The sequence below is a fragment of the Melospiza melodia genome, chromosome 1 (assembly GCF_035770615.1).
Source record: "Melospiza melodia melodia isolate bMelMel2 chromosome 1, bMelMel2.pri, whole genome shotgun sequence".
NCBI classification, from domain to species: domain Eukaryota; kingdom Metazoa; phylum Chordata; class Aves; order Passeriformes; family Passerellidae; genus Melospiza; species Melospiza melodia.
In genome coordinates, this window is record NC_086194.1 from 113,156,133 (window position 1) to 113,174,527 (window position 18,395).

Sequence of the window (18,395 nt, forward strand, 5' to 3'; positions counted from 1 at the left end):
CAAAATCTTGGCCCCGCAAACGTCAGCAGGAATTGGCCAATTCTATTTTTTTATATCTGTCATTGAGTGTTTTATCTCAGGGTTGCCCTGACATCATTCTCATCCCAGGTAAAATAAAGACTACAGCTGGTGTTGTTGAGGCCACTGCCTGCAAAGTAGTAGATGCCTGAAACGCAGAAGGAAATCAGTATCTATCCAAGTGGAGCTTATAAGCATCCCTAGGAAGATCCAGCTCAGGGCACACTGAAGCCCTGTCTCACACTGATGGCACAGTTGCACTGTTAAACTATCAGTTTTTCTGATATGAGTGTGAGGCTCTTTGTGGAGATGACTTCTGCTCCAAATTCTGCTGTGTGGATCTCAGACACCCTTTCTCCCAACTCCTTATGCTGCCATCAGCCATGACTCTTCTATTGCAAGATGCCCAAGGTATGCTGGGCTTTATTTTTTCAGGAATGCAAAAATTACACTTTAAAAGGTTATGTTCCCCTGTTTTGTACTTATTGGACAAATTTGGCAGATTCTGACATTAGTTTCCTGCTGTTCACCCCAGCAGGCAGAAAGGGTCATACAGTCACATGCACACCCAAAAGCTTTTGTACAACTGTGAAATGTGATTTTTTTTCTCATTATTCTCTGATTTTTGTCTCTCAGAAAAGCAGTACATGGAATACCTAGGCTAGCCTGGTTACCAAATGCAGCCTGCCTGCCCTCATGGAGCACTTTTTCTGGTCTAGCTATCTTGCTGAGAGATGAGCTATGCTAGCTGTATGGCTTCTAGGTCTCAAGCTGCCTTGATATTACCATTCCTACACAGAAGAATTAGCTCTGGTAATTTCACTGAAATTTTCTGGGACTTCAGAAAGTATCTTGAATATTTTTGCAGGAGCCACACAATTTGCTTGGAAGCAGTTTGCTTTTTGGAGACTACTCTGAGAAAACAATGAAGCTGCAAAGAAATAGTTAGACTATATTTAAGAAGGGTATCTGATAGCCTAATGTTAATCCACAATTTCAATTTGGTTAATGCTTAAAAATCATAATCACTTCACCCTGAATATAGCTAAATTAACTGAAATTGCTTGAATCTATTATAAAGCAAAGCACTAGAGTCGAAGCTTTCTGTTAACAAAGAAGCACTTACCTGTAATCATAGTTAGAGCTGATAGACTTGCTAAGGCTGGGATATCAAGGTTAAGGCTCTTTAAGTTTAAGGAAAAGTCTTTAATAGAGTCGAGCCACTCCCCAAATCCTCGAAGGCACTGAAGTCTATGAAGCACGAGTCCATTGCAGAATACAAACTTATCTTCAGCAGTATCAGACCTCAAATAAAAACAATTGAAAAAATTATAAATGCATCTTCTACTTTACAGAAAAATGCATAACCAGTATTGAAGCGTCTGTCATTTAAAATCCAAGGCATATAATCCTGAGACATATGTGGGCATTCACGTTTGACAATATGTTTCTCCCTCGGGGCCAAAGTACAACAAACAAGCTTCTGTGATTGCTTACTTGGTAGAGTTATAAGCCTGAGGTTAGCTGCAGCATGTGGTGTAGACTGTCTAATTAGTTAAGATTTTGGTCCTGCCCAAAGGCATAAACAGAGAAGACATTTTGCATTAAATACTGTATGTTTGAACCAAAGGAATACTAAGTGAGTGCATTTTGATATACAAAACTAATAAAAAGATAGGTTCTGCAACCCTCAGCATTTACTTAGTATCATCTGCTTTTTTCAGATTGTAAAAATTGGCAAGGAAAAAACAATGGAGAACACATGCAGTAATGCAGGACAACACACATAACTGCATAAACTCTTTTATATGAAAACCTGTGTGCAAGAGAGAAATTACAGCCAAGCTCTCTTCTTATTCCCTCTCCATTACCAATATTTTTGTTGAAAAAACACATGAAAAGGTCATTTTCAACTTAAATAAACACGGGCATAACTGAAATCACCAGTCTGCAATTTTGCCAGTTCCTGAAAGTGAAATCAGTAAAGTGTCTTAACTAGTGCTAGAGTGACAAACAGCATCTCACTCTATTAAATAACTTGGTATTAAAAAGAAAACCAATCTGAATAAGATTTTAAATCTTCTTCATCCCTTTCAAAAACAGAAGAAAAAGGGAAAAGAAAAAAAAATCATACTTGAAGTGTGTTTCTATATTTTATACTCATGAGTACAAAGCAGACTTGCTCAAATAGTACCTGAGGATCAATTTTGATTACTATGTAGGAGGAAGATGGGACAGATCAAATAAAAGAAGCACATTAGTGACACCTATGATCTCTTTTTAAATCACCTTCTTGATTTTTCCTGCAGTGTTAAACAAATTAAACACCATATCCTTTGTATGCAGACATTGCCAATATTTTGTGCTTTTTTCTTGGTACAAATGACAATGTTCAAAGATAGTGCCATATTTATTCCTTAAAAACATTCAGATGGATGATTTTTCACATCATCTTAAGAGGAAATTAAACAAATAGTTACCTGATGGAGAGTCTTAGTACAAACAGCTCCAAAAAAGCTGATTCTATGAGTAATGTCTGATCTTCTTTTGGGAGGTCAGTAAATCCTGGGATTTTTTCTGCCCAGCCTCTAGTTATGTCAATGGAGGCAGTCAGAAGATTATAGAACTGTTGTACATGTTCTGCATCTGTGCCTGCAGCAGCCTGATCAGTGGAACAGTACTAAAATGAAAGCCACAGAAAGCAAGGTTATATGCATTTAAGGGCATTCTGTGAAACATACAGCATTATTTGCCCGACAACATTTCCTTCTGTGGCAAAGCTGGTATTATAAATAAAGACATAAAAATAGGTCTACATCTACCTACTTATTTGGTTACCTACAGGCATTTTGCTATTCAGACAGATATTACAAAAATATTTCCATATGTATAGAAGTAATTTCAAATTTATAACTAAAATATAATACCACATTTTACAAGTACCTATATGCTATTAGTAAACAGAAATAGAAAGCTGGTGGGTAGGATAATTTGCACCACACTAGAAGAGGAACATTATTTGGCTTACTACAATGAAACACTTTTCCCATTGATGAATTTGTCTCAGTATGTCAGAAATGCAGATTTCTTCCAAAACCTCACAAAGTGCATTTTATCTGACAGTGATAGAGACACATAAGATAAATCACATTTTATCTGACACATGCAGCATTGCTTCATTTGAATACAGAATTGGTTCAAAGTAAACCAGCTGCCCCATATCACCTCTTATCCTTCAAATTGAAGCATTTGAGGTTCAGCAGAACCTATTATCCTGCTTATGTGGCCATAACTCTTCCAGGCAACCATTTGACAGTCTCAGCTTGCTCAGCTTCCCTGTGACCCTCTGACAGCTCCCTCCCCACTATCTCCTACTTCATCACCAGTGGATCCCTGTCACTCCTTTGACACTGCTCTCTCTTTCTTGGCAGAAAATAAAACAGGAGCTTTTGTGGCTTAGTCTAATTCTGTGCTTGGAAAGTGCTGCTGGTTTTCTGAGCAGGTACTGAATAATGTGGCATTTACTGTAGTAACATCCTCATCATCAGACACCTGCTGGGTTATTTCTGGGAGAGACTTCATATCCACTCTCTCTCGTATGGGTTCAGCCAAAGAAAGGCTGAGGTAGTGTGCACAGCCAAAAGAAGCTTGCATACTCCTTGGAAACAACTTCCCACATGCACTTAGGCTTGAGTCCATCAGCCTACAGGCCACTTCAGCTACTCTCCAAGCCAGAGTGGAAGCAGGAAAAACTCCTTCCCCATCAGTAACAGTGGTCTGGCAGCATGGGAATACCATATTACAACCATGGGCTGCAAGTATCACCCAAAAGTCACCTCTGTGCAGGACAGAGGGATGGGGCCGCAAGCAGAACTTGTCAGGTAGCTGTCCTGTACTCTGCCTCTCCTAGCTGGAGCTCATTGCTGTTGGCAGGTAAGGGATGAAGGACACAATGTCAGAGTTGCTGACTGATGGGAGAACCACAGCAATCCTAGAGACCTCTGTCTGCATCTGGTTCCTGGTACTAGCTCTTAGTGACTCTGTTCTGCTTAGCAAACCCTAACTGCACGAGTTTCTCACGGTGCCTTCCAGCTCACATCCCTAATCAGCTGGTGAAACACGTGCAATCCTTCTTATGAAGTTCATATAAAGACAAATTTTGCCTCAGCTGCTCCAAAGGATCCTGTGACACTGAGGCAGGTAGAGGCCACAATACAGAGAAGACGGGGAGCAACAGTAGAATCTGTATGCTGCATAATATTTATGTGTTCAGGCCCCCACTTGAATGGAGCAGTTGAGGACACTCAAGCAGCAAGAATCACCTTGGACCGCAGCAAGATTCACACAGGTAATTAATGGGCAGGCAAAGACAACTTGCTTTTTCAGACACCACACATGTTCTGGACCCTCTAGAAGGGACCATGCAGAGCAAAAAAGTGTGCATTTTGGCACTGGGAGATGTGCTTTGCTACACAGGGGCTGACCATGACTCTGACCCTTACTACACAGGGAAACGAAAGAGGCTGAAGGAAACTCCTGCCTCACAACAGGTATTGCTAAGTTGAGATATATCCTCGATCCTTTGAGCAGTAAAGAAGAAGGAAAACAAAAGGAAAAGAGAAAAGGTACTACCCATTCTGAAGGGGTTCATTCTAAATATAACTCATCACAACTCAGAGTAATTATGCCAGGTGTTAATTTGTTCCCAATATTTATAAAACATTCCTTTGGCAAAGGTAAGGCAAAGTTTTAACATTTTCTTATGAAGCTGAATGCTGCATTATGTCATGTAACTGTGATTGCTACAGTGTGGTATACCCCACACTGGGCACTGAATCAAATTAAATGCATCTAAAAAATTATAACCTGTATTTTTTTTTTTGCATAGTCTATCCCATGAGAGCAATTTTAGAAGAAAGGTAAAAGATTAGATGGAACTGTATAATTTTCAGCTGCTGCAATACATCACTGCTCACTATAAAGTATTAGCACTTACAAAGAGTTGTTAAAATATTATTTACTTGTAATAGGCTTAGGAGCATACAAGTAACCATAAACAATATCTATGTTTCTGTTTCATGCACCACAGTTGTGGGTTTTTTCCATGATTATTTCATGGAGAAGAAGTGATATTTGACCTAACTTGTGACCAAGACAGCTGGCAATCCTGCTCTTGGTCAGGAGGCGTCACAGGACGGAAGGGCTCCCTCCGATCTGCATTTCTAAACCTGCCCTGTGCAAACTGGAGGCAAACCAGGAGAAATACAAAAGACAAAGCTCTGCCCCCCTCCCTTCCTTGGAGCTCCTTTGGGAATGAAATGAAATATGACTGTTACTTAAGGAGGGGGTTGCATGTGCAGCAAGCAACATTAATTTGTATGTTGTATCTGAAGAGATTTGGAAAGCCTGAGGTTGGGAAGCCCGACAGCACAACTTAGCTCTGCCCTTTGCCTGCTTTCATCAGTCCTTCATCGACGGCTACAGCTGCAAAAGCCTAACAATAATTTCTCTGCACAGAAGAAAGCCTACACTCATTTTTCCAAAAGCCATGATTTGTGCTTAATTTTGTGGCCCAGGAAGGGGGGGATTATTGCCTAAATGTTGCACTCCCCCTCTGAAAAGGCAACATTTCTATTTACATGGGTGCCTACTCTGCATGAATATGAATGGCAAGGGTCTGTTTCTCATCTCACTTCCTTAAAAGCGTAAACTCAGGGAATTGTACCAGTAAACAGGTGTGAGACCAGGCTACAGCCCTTGGCAATTGCCTTTTGAAACCAAGTACCTAAATATACCACGGCTGTGGACTGGTAAGTTAAAACCAGTGCTGAGATGAAAAGCAGCCATGTTCTGAACTAGAACTGTTTCCAATGTTTTGGTGTAAAGTTTGTAGCTAATGTAATTTATTTTTGGTTTTGTTTTTTTCCTGGGTTGCTCTGTGAGTATGTGTCTCTACAGGGTTTTCTGGAGAGAAGGGATACACACTTTTCTCTGAAACTTTTATCAGTAGTTTTAAGATGGTCAAGATATTACAGCTTGTAAACACGAAGACCAGGCTAAACATTAAGGTCGTATCAGCAGAAGTGTCAGGGCTGACTCCAAAGCCAGGTCTCCAGATCTGCCCATTTGTGGTGCTCAGCAGGGTCACAGCCTAGCTGAATGTGCCATAAATTAGTCTTTACAGGTACAGGATTATTCTTCATAGGAATATTTTAGCACTGCAGTGTGTTTATTATATGTTTCATTAAATTCATTAAATTCAGTTTATCTTGCTCTTTACACAGCATTTGTTTTTTGATCTGCCCTAACTTTTCAAAGTAAGTATAAGGGTCTTTGAAAAAAATAAGAATCTACTTATTTCTTGCAGAATATTTTTGTCATTTCAGCACCACCGGGCATAACAGACTATAATATATTTTAGTGTAAAGAAAAACTTAGATATTAATATGTCCTAACAGATAATCATACTTAATCTTTTAGCTACCAAGACTAAATTAATTTACTGTCAATCATATGCTCTGTGTAAAGTCCAACAGAATTGTTCAACAATTAAATCTGTGGGCTGTTTTCATTAAAAGAGAAATAATTACTGCAGGACAGTGAAAAAAAGTCACAAGTACATAATTTTTGTTCAGTTTTCTGTAAATGCAAAAGAACTTTGTATCAATAAATAAATACAAACTATGGCCCCTGGACTCCTGCAATTCTGTGAAACCCAGCAGATTTCTATCAAAGAGCACAGCTTGTCACACACCTTGGTATTTGCAGAACGATCCCTGAGACATTCTGGGTAAGTTAAAGTACATGTAGATATGGCTAATGCATTCTCCCTATAGTAGGTTGTCAGACACTGAACAGCTAAATTCTTGATAATAACTTGAAAAATAATATGATTTAATACTTCCAGAATAGTTTGAAGAAAATACGTTACAGCATGCTTTAAATTGCTAAATTATGTATATAAGTATAGTCTAAAATAGCATAATGTAATTTTTATATAAGTGCAGTAAATATACTTTAGGATTAAATATTACTTAGCAACAAGTGATAAATGGCCAGTGGAAGTTATTGTCTGAGTACAGCTGCTATTTTTAAACAATCTCAAATTTAATCATATTTCTTTAAGGGGGAAGAATTTGATCTTGTTTTTCCGTAGCTGTAGTTTTTTTCTTATCCTATATCAACATGCCTAAAAATTGTATTTAACAAGTCATTTCAATGCTGTATTTTAATAACTACAGAACTTTTTTTTTCAGCTTTCAGAATATTCCATGAATATTTAAATTGTGACTATGCTACATTAAAGAACAAGGTTACAAAAATATATGATCTTTGGTAAAGCTTTGCTGATTTTTCAGAATTTTAATTTTAACAGGCTTGTTTTAAAAATGTGAGTTTTACTGAAGGAATATCTAGGCTGGGGTATCCAAAGCATACCCTATTCCCATTTAAATAATGGCAAAATTCCTGTTGATTTCAACAGGAATGGTCTTATCCATCCAGTGTCACACTTTGCAACCCTTCTATCTGAATATTAGGGAAATGCTATTAAATTTTAGCCTTCAGAAAATGGAATTAAAGATATTGGACATACAAGTACTGCTCCTGGTTAATCAATGACATCATAATTGATTGTGTTTTGGCACAGCCTTTTTGCAAGAAGAATGCTCTATTTATCCATGCATTTTTGCTTTAACTCAGCCACTGAATATACTGCAGATTATTAGATCATTTTTTGTGATTGAGATCCTCACAATGAATACTTACTAACACTAATATCTACTGCACTTCCTTTCCTCTCATTGTCCACCTATCACGAAAAGACAACGGCTGGCTGGACCGATTTCTACCCTCATCCAAATTTCACACTTAATTTCATTTTGGCAAAGCAGCTGGTAAGGAGAAATGCAGCGTGCAAATCATTTCTGTGCGGAAAGCAAACGGGGAAAGGAAAGTGAGACATACTCTTGAATAGTCCAGCTCCCTGGGCGCGGAGTCGGTTAAAGCTCGAACGAGGGCATTCATCATGCTGATGGGAGGAGAGGGCGGGGAGGGCTGAGAGGGTTCTTGCTGTAAGGGGCTCTTTGGTTTGGAAGGCAGCCGACCTCTTCTCCCTTTCAGGCTGTCGGTACGGACAACTAGGTGAAAAAAAAAAAATCCCAAGGGAATCAGTTGTGAAGGTACCAGCAAATGATGGATCAGAATGAACAGCCCGCTTTCCTTACGGTGGCCAGACCAGTAAAAATAAGTGTTCTCCAGTTTCAGCATGTGCTCTTGATGCCTTTGATTGCAAAGGAACACAAATGGCACCAGAACTGTGTCAGACCTACGATTGTAAGCAGCAATGTAGCTGCTTAGTGAGAGCCCAGCTGTGTTCCTTGTGTCCATGCTTTGTTTGCAGCATGTCAGTGTGCCCCTGCACTTGTGCCTGTGACACTCCACTGCTGAAAACAAGCTGAATGTGAAACACAGATTTTAATGTTTCTACTAGCAGTGTGCCTTTTAAATGGCAGAGGCATTCATTCAAAGTAATTTCAGCTTTCTTAAAGCATTTGAACAAACACGGTCTCACTATATAGGTTATATTATCCATGTCAGTATTTGCAATGGGACTGCTCACACAATATTACTCACATGCTTAAATATTTGCAGAATTGGGACTAATGAGTTGATCCTGTTTCCATTTAAATTAATTGCAAATTTACAATCAGCTTACGGGAATGAAACGAGATCCTATGTCAAAATGCACACAATCCAGTGCAGCCCCCAGTGAGAGAACAAGGGGAAGCCAACAGCATTATCGAGCAATGTTCAAAGTTAATAAAGGAGACATTTTGGCCACTGTCAAATTATCCTCTTGTGACCTTGCTGTTCTTGAACTCTGGGGTCTATGGTCTAAATATGATAATAGGGGTGAAAAGCATAAAATCAATACATTATTACATAAATGCACATATTTTGGGGTAAGATATGAATCTCATCACTGTCAAATTTATTGTAGAGACATCCATGCTTTCTCACACACACACACACACAAAGACACAGATTCATAAAACATAATATTTTAGTTTTCTGGGATCATAAATAGCCAGAGTCCTTACCTTCTTTAACCATGCCGACACTGAGACACTTCTGGAACCGGCAGTATTGGCATCTGTTACGACGTCTCTTGTCCACTGGGCAGTTTTTATTTGCCAGACAAACATATTTTGCATTTTTCTGAACTGTTCTCTGCAAAAATGCAACACAAAGATAGTAAACTGATTGTTTCTTGAGCAGCTTAGAACCTGACAAAATGTGTTTTAATTACAACATGAAAAGTGACAGTGCAATTCATATAATTAGATAAAATTAATTTCCTAACACACTAGCCTGCAGGAAAAACAATTTTATTAGTGCTAGCTGCTGACAATGAAAATCATCTAGGATTTTTCTGAAGCAAGTCTCTGGAGACAGGCAACTTTGAATGATAAAATCATATCTGAAATTACCAGGTCATCACATCTACCTTTGGGGATTAGATTATCTCCGCTTTTAATATCCCTTTGGGAACAATTTTCTACTTGGTTCATTCCCTTGATTATTGCTGACCTTATTAAAATAAAATCAAAATGATCTGCAATGTACTTCTCTTGCTATCACTATTGTTAGTCAAATACCACAATAACTGGTTTGGTTAGCCATTAAAATCATCAGGGAGAAAAATAAAAACACCAGCAACCCCTACAAAATATGTTTGGCTAAATACTCTGGGAAAGTTAACTTGACCTGAAGAAAAAGGACAGAATGATGACACAGTTATGTAAATTTAATTAACTGTAAAGTCATGTTGAAAAAAATAAAGCAAAATTAAAATGTATAGAAACCTGGTAAGCGTTGCAAGAATGTAACAAATATCAATGCAAAAACATATCATGCTGCCATGCTTAAAATCAAAGATACATCAATAAATAACATTCAAAAAGGTATTACTAGAAAAGACACCAGGAACAAATTGATCAACTCAACATTCAATATTAAATCTTTAACTGCAATTAAATTAATGGATAAATTTTATTCCATAATTTGTGTTTGTTATCAAATAACAGCCTCAATGTACTGAATGTATGAGATACAGGAAATATTGTTCATTGTGATTTGCAGCTGAAAACAGTTTAATTTTGCAGAATTAGGTGCTGTTGCAACTCAAGGATATGCTATTGATTTCCACAGGGGCAGGTTTGGGATAAAAAGAGCTGCTATTTCCATGTTATTTGTGTTCCCTTTTCTAGTTATATTTAAATAACAAATTAGTTTTATAGGAGACGTGTGTATTACCACGTGGTCAACAGATTATTATTAAGTAACACTGACAACTCCACCTACAATAAAAAAATGTTATAAGCCCTCCCCCCAAATATTTTGGGACTGGTTTTGTTCCCATTGTATCTTTTACCAGAATAAGGGCATAACTGCTATCTTAGCAAGAAGAAATACACAAAATCAACCCCAAATGTTTCAAATCTTAAACTTGCTGTGCAGAACCATCCTACCAAAAGTCAATCACAACCTCTTCCCTTAAACAAGCTATTTCTGAAATTAATACTGGAATCTGGACCTTCAAACTCTGCTGAAAGGAAATTACAAAGTACCCAAACCTAAGATCTAAAGAGTATAATCAACTCTTGAAAATATAAGCGCAAAGTTCCAGCTGAGAAACTGCTGTGTGTAAGTTATTTGGGTTGCTACTCAGCTGCAAAGAGTAGCAGAGTAGCATTGCAGAGCAGGCACCGGGACCCCGTGCAGTGCTTAGTCACTGCTCTGCAGGCAGCTTTCCCCTGGGAAGGGCTCCCCGGGCTCCTGAGCTGAAGGGGAATGACAAGGCAGCAACCAAAAGCAACCAGGAGTACTTGGGTTTGTCCCCTGAGTGAAAGCAGTTTCTTCCCGGTGCTGACCACCCTGCATTCCTCCTCACGCCAATTTTCCCTGCAAAGCAAAGGGCACTGCTGCCACTGCCTAAAATATTAAGTGAACTTTACAGTTTCAGGGTTTCTTTTCTCACCTAAAAACAAAGTGTAATTGGAATTGGTGACTGAGTAAAACCCAGGCTGAATGTACTCCAGATGAGTTTCACTACAGAATAAATGCCGTTTATAGCTGAAACTGGGGTGACCTACGTTTCATTGAGGAGCGCTGGCAGACCAGAGGTGGTTCCCCCAGATCACTGCCATGGCCTCTTCTCAGCTGAGACTGGCTGATCCTTTTATCCTACACAAGGCTTTCCTTGACCTTCAAAAACTTTGGGCATCCCTCCCACCCTGCTGTGGGGGCCTGAGTTTCAGCACACGATGTCCCTGAAGCCCCAGGTCAGGACCAGGAGCACGTCAGAACAGAGAGGGTGGGAAGTGAGGTGGGATCAAGCAGGGAGGGAAGCAGAGCATGGATCTCTCACCTTGAAGAAGCCCTTGCAGCCCTCGCATGTCCGCACCCCGTAGTGCTGGCAGGCGGCATTATCTCCACAGACAGCGCAGGTGCCTTCCCCGGACGAGGAGCTCCGGCTGGGAGGGGACGGGAGGCCGCTGCTGCCGCTGCCGCTGCTCTCCCCCATCAGGCTGGAGGTGGCTGCGTTGAGGCCGAGCGGTGAGAAGGCTAAGGTGGCTGGTCTTTTGGCCAGGTGAAGCCCGTAGGAATGGCCCTCCATGGGAGCCTGGCTGGCGGCGGGCCTGTCGGAGCCCAGGGGCAGGCTCAGCGAGGCCGGGTCGTAGCACATGTGGGCGGCCGCGGACGGCGTGTGCGGAGGCGAGTGCTTGAAGTGGAAGAGAGGGAAGCGCGGAGGCACGGTCTTCATGGGGGCGGCGTCCATCAGGTGCCCGGGAGGCAGGCAGGTCTGCGTGGGCTGCAGCGGGGGCTCATCCCACAGGGCCTGGTGGGCAGGGAAGCCCGGCGTGGTGGGCGTGGAGGGTGGCGATTGCTTGAAGTACATGGAAGTGCTGGGCATCCCCTCATCTGTAGACGGGGGCAATGAGGGCTGGTACGGGGACAGCCGGGTGTCTTCCATCTTTATGAGGGGCCTCTGGCCAGAGGAGGCAGTTTGCATTTGGTAGAGGCAGGAAGGCTTGAGCTCGTAGCTGCCAGAGTAACCCTCCATAAAGGTGCTGAAGCTGGGAAGGGAGGTGGTGGCAGTGGCAGTGATTTCGGTACTGCTCAGGTCCATGGTCAGCTTGGCATAGTCGGGGTTCATGATGTCTGAGCTGTACTCCGAGCCATAGGCGTAGGTCTGGGATGCATAATTCGAACCGGGCGGTGAAGGACTATACTGCGCTTGCACACAGGGCATATCTGCAAGGGCAAAGGGGCGCGTCAACAACAGGCCCAGGGCACCAGGCTGTGGCCCAGGCATCACAAACTTCCTTCCTAGAGCTTTCCCAGAGCTCACATAGGCGCCCAACTCCCATTCGGACATTTAAATTAGCCTCGAGCCTTTTGCTTTCAACAAGAAATATGCACCAGGGAGCAACTAAGTATTCAGTACTAGGAGTCTGCTCTCATCTAGTCAAGGGAGAAACTCACCAGTTTATATTATACCAGTGTCAGTGAGAGAAGAATCCATCTCAAGCTGCCCTACATCTGCTGCTTAATATACATAGGTGTCAATGAGAATTAGATAAGCACAACGAGAAGAGTTATGACTCTAAATCTACCTCTCTATGCCTTCAAATCATGCTGTAAAATTTTCACAAAGAGTAAACGAGGTTATCAAATGCATAATATTAAAAATTACATTTATTTTAAAAGAAGCAGCATCTGCAGCGCATGTCAGAGGAATTACTCAAATCACAAGGTTTTCTACTCAGGACTTGCATCAATTTTGCTTACTCAGCTCTGGACCTTTGAAGAATATTTCTGGTCAGCTAATAATTTAGGGTTGCTGTTTCATTATTAGTTTTAAGGCTTATCTTTGGTAGAATGTTCTCCTTTAAAAAGTGGAGGATACGACATCCCCTTCAATTTGCAAAAATGTAGGAGAAAAGATATGTGGCATTTCTCTTTTTATGGGAAAGCAAGGTTGAGGCCAGTAATACAGTTGGTTTTATTCATTAGTCATGAAACTTAATGTGGTTCACTAATAGCTGGGATGGTCAAAGCAACACAGTGCCTGGCTAAAAAGATCTGATTGTTATTTTCTTTTACATTTCCTACTAGTCTGCCATGTAATTTGCTGGTCACAGGAAGCAGACCCAATTCTGCAATTCACTGAGGTTTGCCTGACTAAACACTGTGAGATTCTAGACCAATATTTGCAACTTGAACTAAAAGTGTGTGGTGTATTTTGGTTCCACAGCAGAGGAATAAAATGCATCAATTAGTATAAATTTTCTAATAAAGAGAAAAGTAAATATGGATAAAATGTATATCAAAATTAAGTGCAGTTCATCTCTTCTTAATCATGGTAATTTATATTCCAAAAGCACTTGAGAAATAATTCATATTGAAAAAAAAAAAACTGCTTTGGAAATAATGAGGTTTTCCTCAATATTTTAAGAACTCTTTTCACTTACAATTTTAAAATATTCACTCCTGGCATGCAGGATTCCAAATAATTTGTGTTAAATCAACTTTTAATTCTTTCCTGCCTGCTTTACAGATAAACATATTTAAACTAAGCACTATCATATTTAAACTACAAATTATCACACTGTCACACAAACCATTCACATCTTTCTTCTTCTCGAGAAAACACTAAAATTTGAGAAAAAAAAAATAGTGCTATTTCCTGAAATTAAGACCTTCTTTGCCCTAAATCCAAAAGCTTAAAGAAGGAGGCAGGACAACCCTCCCCCCTAAGCCTTGCCTCCCAATGTTATTTATGTATTATTCTGCTGTTCTCTTTTTTTTCCTGTCAATTTCTGTCCATGCCATTCCACACACACACATTTCCTGGCGAGTTGTATCATTATCATTTGTTAGTTTAAGGACTGGCTGTTAAAACATAGTGATCAGTGCTTAATCAAATAAAAAGGGAAAGAAATTCTCTCCACACACCTCCACTGAGAACTGAGGGAGGAACACAACAGAGTGAGTTCACAGCTAATGTCACAACTGGACATGTTGATACACAGCTCTATGAAGGAAAAATGCTTTTTTGCTAGCTCAGAAAATGAGCAGGAGTTCAAGATCATTATGTCCTTTTTTTTCCTGCATTTTTCTGAGCATAACAGTGTCCTGCCACTGAATTCTGTGCAAAGTGGAGTAGAAAAACAGAAGTCTAAAATAACTCTGACCGGAGGACTGAAAAAATATCCCTAACCTAAAGGTCTGGTCTCTCCTGGCTCTGTGGGACTCCTCCTACCTCGTCTTTTGCCAGCGCACTTGTCTAAGTCTAACCCCTACTTTTCCACTTAGGGCACCAGTATTAATTCCCCCGCAAAGTAAATAACCTGGGATTTTTTTTCTTTACCCAACAATATTAAGACAAGAAAAGAAAAGGCCCCACAGGAGGTGCATTAACGAGCAACCTGTCATCAAAACCTAAATGAATGGCTGAAAGCATCGGGGCAGGGACATTGGAAGCTATTACCATGGTGTTCTGCTTTCTTTGCGAGAACGTGGGATAAAGGATGCCCAGTTTAGCGCCAGGGGCGCCTCACAGGGACACCAGCACCCCCAAGCAGCCCCCCCTTGGAGCTGGCACGTCTTTGGCGAGGGGCTCGCAAGCCGTGTGCCCCGGCACGGCATCGCCGAGAGCGCCGCGAAAGGCACGCGCTGCTCTGATCCTTTCGGGATTTCAGCTCCCCGGGACGTCGGGGGCCGATGATGCCAGAGGGATTTGGGAAGGGTAGGGGCCCCGCCAGGACCTCCCCTCCTCCTCCCGCCCTTCTCCCGGAGCGGCAGCTTACCTGGTGGGTATCTTGCGCGCTGAATGGTGGGGCTGGAGGTGCGGACGGAGGCGGCGGCGGGCGGCGGCGGCGGCGGGGTGGGTGCCGGCTGGGACCTCTCTGCGGAGGCGGGCCCGGGGCCTGGCCTGGGCGGGGGGCGCTCTTCCGACCCGGGCTCTGTCCGCCGGCGGCGGCGGGAGACAAGGCACAGTCAGGGGCGGCGGTGCCCGGCGGGGCGGAGGGAGCCCCCCGCCCTCCCCCGGCGCGGCGCCTCGGGGGCATCGTCCCCCCGCCAAGCCCCCGCCTCGCCCCGCGGGTGGGAAGGGGGAGCCGGCCGGGGAGCGCATTCCTGCCGGCTCCCGCTCCCTCATCGCACAAAAGGCAAGAGAGCACCGGGTTGGGACAACGGAGCCGCCGGTTTGTTCTCCGGGAGAGGAGCCTGGGGAAGGCAAGAGGAGAACTCCGGGCGGGGTGACTACAACAAGCGGGACAGCATCCCCGAGCGTCCACTTCCCCGTGAGAACTTTCTCTTTTCGGGATGCAGAGACAGGGGAAAAGCAGGCTGGGAGTTTCTATGCAAGGTACCGGCCACACTCGAGGGATGTCCTGCCGGCCCCGCTAACCCTGTGCGGTGTCTCCGGGCCCACCATCGCCGGCCCGGGGCAGGGAGCGCAGCCCAGCCGCCTCCCCCCGACCCTCGGGGCGCTGCCAGCCGGGCTCCGCGGGGGATGCTCGGCCGCGCCGGCCCCTGCCCACGGAAGCCGCTCCCCGGCGACTCTTTCTCCCGCTCCTCGTCTTTCTTTTGCCTTCCCCGCGCCCCTCGCCTTTGAACCCCCGCCAGCACCTGGGGTGTTAAGCGCCTGTCAGCTCATCCCTTTCTCTCCCGAGGGTTTTGTTCCCTTACCATCTCCTACGAGGCGGTTTCCCGCTCGGCGCGGAGCGCCCTAGGGCTCCTCTCTGCCCCCCCGAGCCGCCGGTTACCTAGAGACACTCGCTGCGCTTTTAACCACGCAGCACCCCTCCGGGCTGCCGCCGCCCGAGCCAGGAGCGCAGGGCCGTAAGGGCTGTAAATTAGGAGGAAATAACTACCCTTGTCAAAGCTCTTTTCTTCCTCGGTGCACTTTACATTCAGCCCCGAGTGACACCCCTCCCCACCCTGTAATACGAGGAGGAAACCGTGAAACACTCCATTGTGATTGTGACTTCTTCAGGCGAGTTTCGAAACCTTCATTTACCCGGGAGGGACTGCGGAGGGGGAAGCTCCATTCAATTAAAAAGTTTCGTGCTGGATTTCCACCGCCGGTTAGCTGGCGATTTTTTGGGGGGGGGGAGTGGGAGGGATCGCCCCGAGCCGCACGGTCGCTCCAGCAAATATCCACGAGATCGCGTGAGATTCACCTCCGAAGAAACCGTCTGGTCTGGTTTAGTCCATTGTTTTTTACCGGGGCTTGACTCCAGCATACAACGGTCTCCACGGAGGAGAGAAAAATAGGGCGAAGAATGTAATCGAGTGAAGCGGCTTGGATAAAAGTTAGCGATTCATTCCCAAACTTTTTTTTCCTGGAGAAAAAAAAATCCTATCCCAACACACTAATCCCCCTACAGAAAACAGTGTTTTACGCCCTTTCCCTGGGAAATATCCTCTCACGGATCCCATCGTATCCAAAAATTGCAAGTTAAGTGACAGCGTTCTTAACTAGCCGCGCTAAGGTGAGCGGCATCTCCGCCCGGGACAGGCTATCGCGATAATGCTGTCCCGATCACTGTCCCTCTACATAATATCACAACCCAACGCCCGCGCTTTCTCGCCTCTTTCCAAGACTGAAACTTCTTTCGCAGCTATTAAGGCGAGGAGGCAAAGGCGAGAGGCGCCGCGGGGGCAGGGAGCGGGGCAGCGGCGGCGCAGCCCAGCCTCCCCGCACGGTAACGCCCGTGCCGGGGCACCGCGGCCCCTCGTTACCGCTCCTGACCTCCGAAGGGAAAAGTGCACATTTCCGAGGAGCAGATGCCCGGCAGACGTGCCATGCAAACATCCCGTCTCATTTCAATACAATATGTCACATTCCAGCAATTACCTCTCGGGCGAGCTCTTTGGGCTGCCGAGGGGGGCTGCTCTCTCCCAAAGTGAGATGAGCTCAACCTGCCTCGCCGTCCCTATTAGACAGCTGAACTTGTGCAAACAGAACCACCTATTTCCCGAGCGCGGCTAAAGGAGGGAGACAAATTGCTGCCATTCATCACCGGCGCTGTAAACTCCCCGCCGCCGCCGGCAGCATCATTTCCATGACAACAACTAGCAGAAATACCTTAGTATCACCGGCTCCGGCTCCCGCTCCGCTCAACCACAGCCCTCCCGTTTGCGAGGAGCAGCAGTGCCCCGCGCACGGCAGCAGTTGCCGAGACGGCAGGGACGCTCGGAAGACGAGCGGCAATTGAACATCCACGGGGAAGACGGGGGAGGAGGGGGGGAAGGTGAGGGAAAAGTTTCAGCGAGAGCCCGGCACGGCAGCGCGTCGGCTGAGCCGCATCGCTCGCCGCCGGCATCTCCCCAGCATCTCTACCCCGCCGGCGCAACTTTCACGGAGTGGGGACACGCCGCGCTGTCCCTCTCCCTCAGCCGCTCCCGTTCACTCGCATACGTACTCGGTTGCTGTGGAGGTTCCGTCTTTACATCTAGTTTGTAGGTGCCCGCTTCCTTAAAGGCGTGTGTAGGCGCTGTCCAGCGGCAGGACCCGAGACACAAAATCCCTCAGACTCCGGGTAGCTGCAGGTCCAGAGGGTGCGTTATCCCGAGGCATGGAAAAGGATTGAAAAAGCCTGAGGAGCCAGGAGCCCGTCCCCGGGCGAAGGGAGGGAGTGAGCAGGCGGGCGGGCGAGGGATGCCGAGCGGCGGCCGCCGCCGCGATGTGCCTTTGTGTGTGTGTGCGGCGGGAGCCGGGCCGGGACCTGTGCCCGCGTCCCGGTGCGAGTGCCCCGGGGTGCGCGTGTGCCTGCGCCGGAGAGAGGGGACGGAGGCGCCTCTCTGCGCTGCTCTCCCGCTCCCTCTCTCTGAACGTCATTTATGTGAGAGGAGCCCTAGCGGCCTCTCCATAGAGCGGCTGGAATGCGAAACGTCAATAGTGACGCCATGGGAGCCTGACGCTACTGACCCCCCCCCCCCCCCCCGCCCCAGTGTGTGCGCCGCGCTCCCGCCGCACCGCACCGCGCCGAGCCGAGCCGAGCCGAGCCGAGCCGAGCTGAGCTGTGCACAGCCGCGCACAGCCGAGAGGCGCGGAGCGGCGCGGAGCTCCGGCTGAGCCGTGCTGAGCCGACGGCAGCGGGACGGCACGGCCGGCCGGCCGCCTCGGGGCCGCCTGCCCGCCACAGCCTGGCGAGTGGCTCCCAAAGCTGATAATAACAATATTAAAAATAATTATTATTACTGAGATAGTGATAATCACAAAATTATTCTATCTTTACTGAAGTGGCTCAAATGAAAAAAGCTTTGCTCGGTTACTCAGTGGAACTTTTAGGATTAATTAA

At 45.1% G+C, this 18,395-nt stretch overlaps 1 protein-coding gene across 1 annotated transcript in view; it reads right to left on the reverse strand.

Annotated features, from left to right (window-relative positions):
• NR4A3 (nuclear receptor subfamily 4 group A member 3) overlaps positions 1–17,916 on the reverse strand; it is a 30,041-nt gene extending 12,125 nt beyond the window's left edge. Inside the window, exons 1-7 of the mRNA XM_063164746.1 lie at positions 17,517–17,916; positions 14,895–15,050; positions 11,450–12,336; positions 9,120–9,249; positions 7,984–8,156; positions 2,499–2,698; positions 1,145–1,323 (exon numbers count right to left, since the gene is read on the reverse strand). Coding sequence (XP_063020816.1) covers positions 1,145–1,323; positions 2,499–2,698; positions 7,984–8,156; positions 9,120–9,249; positions 11,450–12,334 — 1,567 coding nt within the window. The 5' untranslated portion in view covers positions 12,335–12,336; positions 14,895–15,050; positions 17,517–17,916. The remainder of the gene's footprint in view (positions 1–1,144; positions 1,324–2,498; positions 2,699–7,983; positions 8,157–9,119; positions 9,250–11,449; positions 12,337–14,894; positions 15,051–17,516) is intronic.
• Between the last annotated feature and the right edge of the window lie 479 nt (positions 17,917–18,395).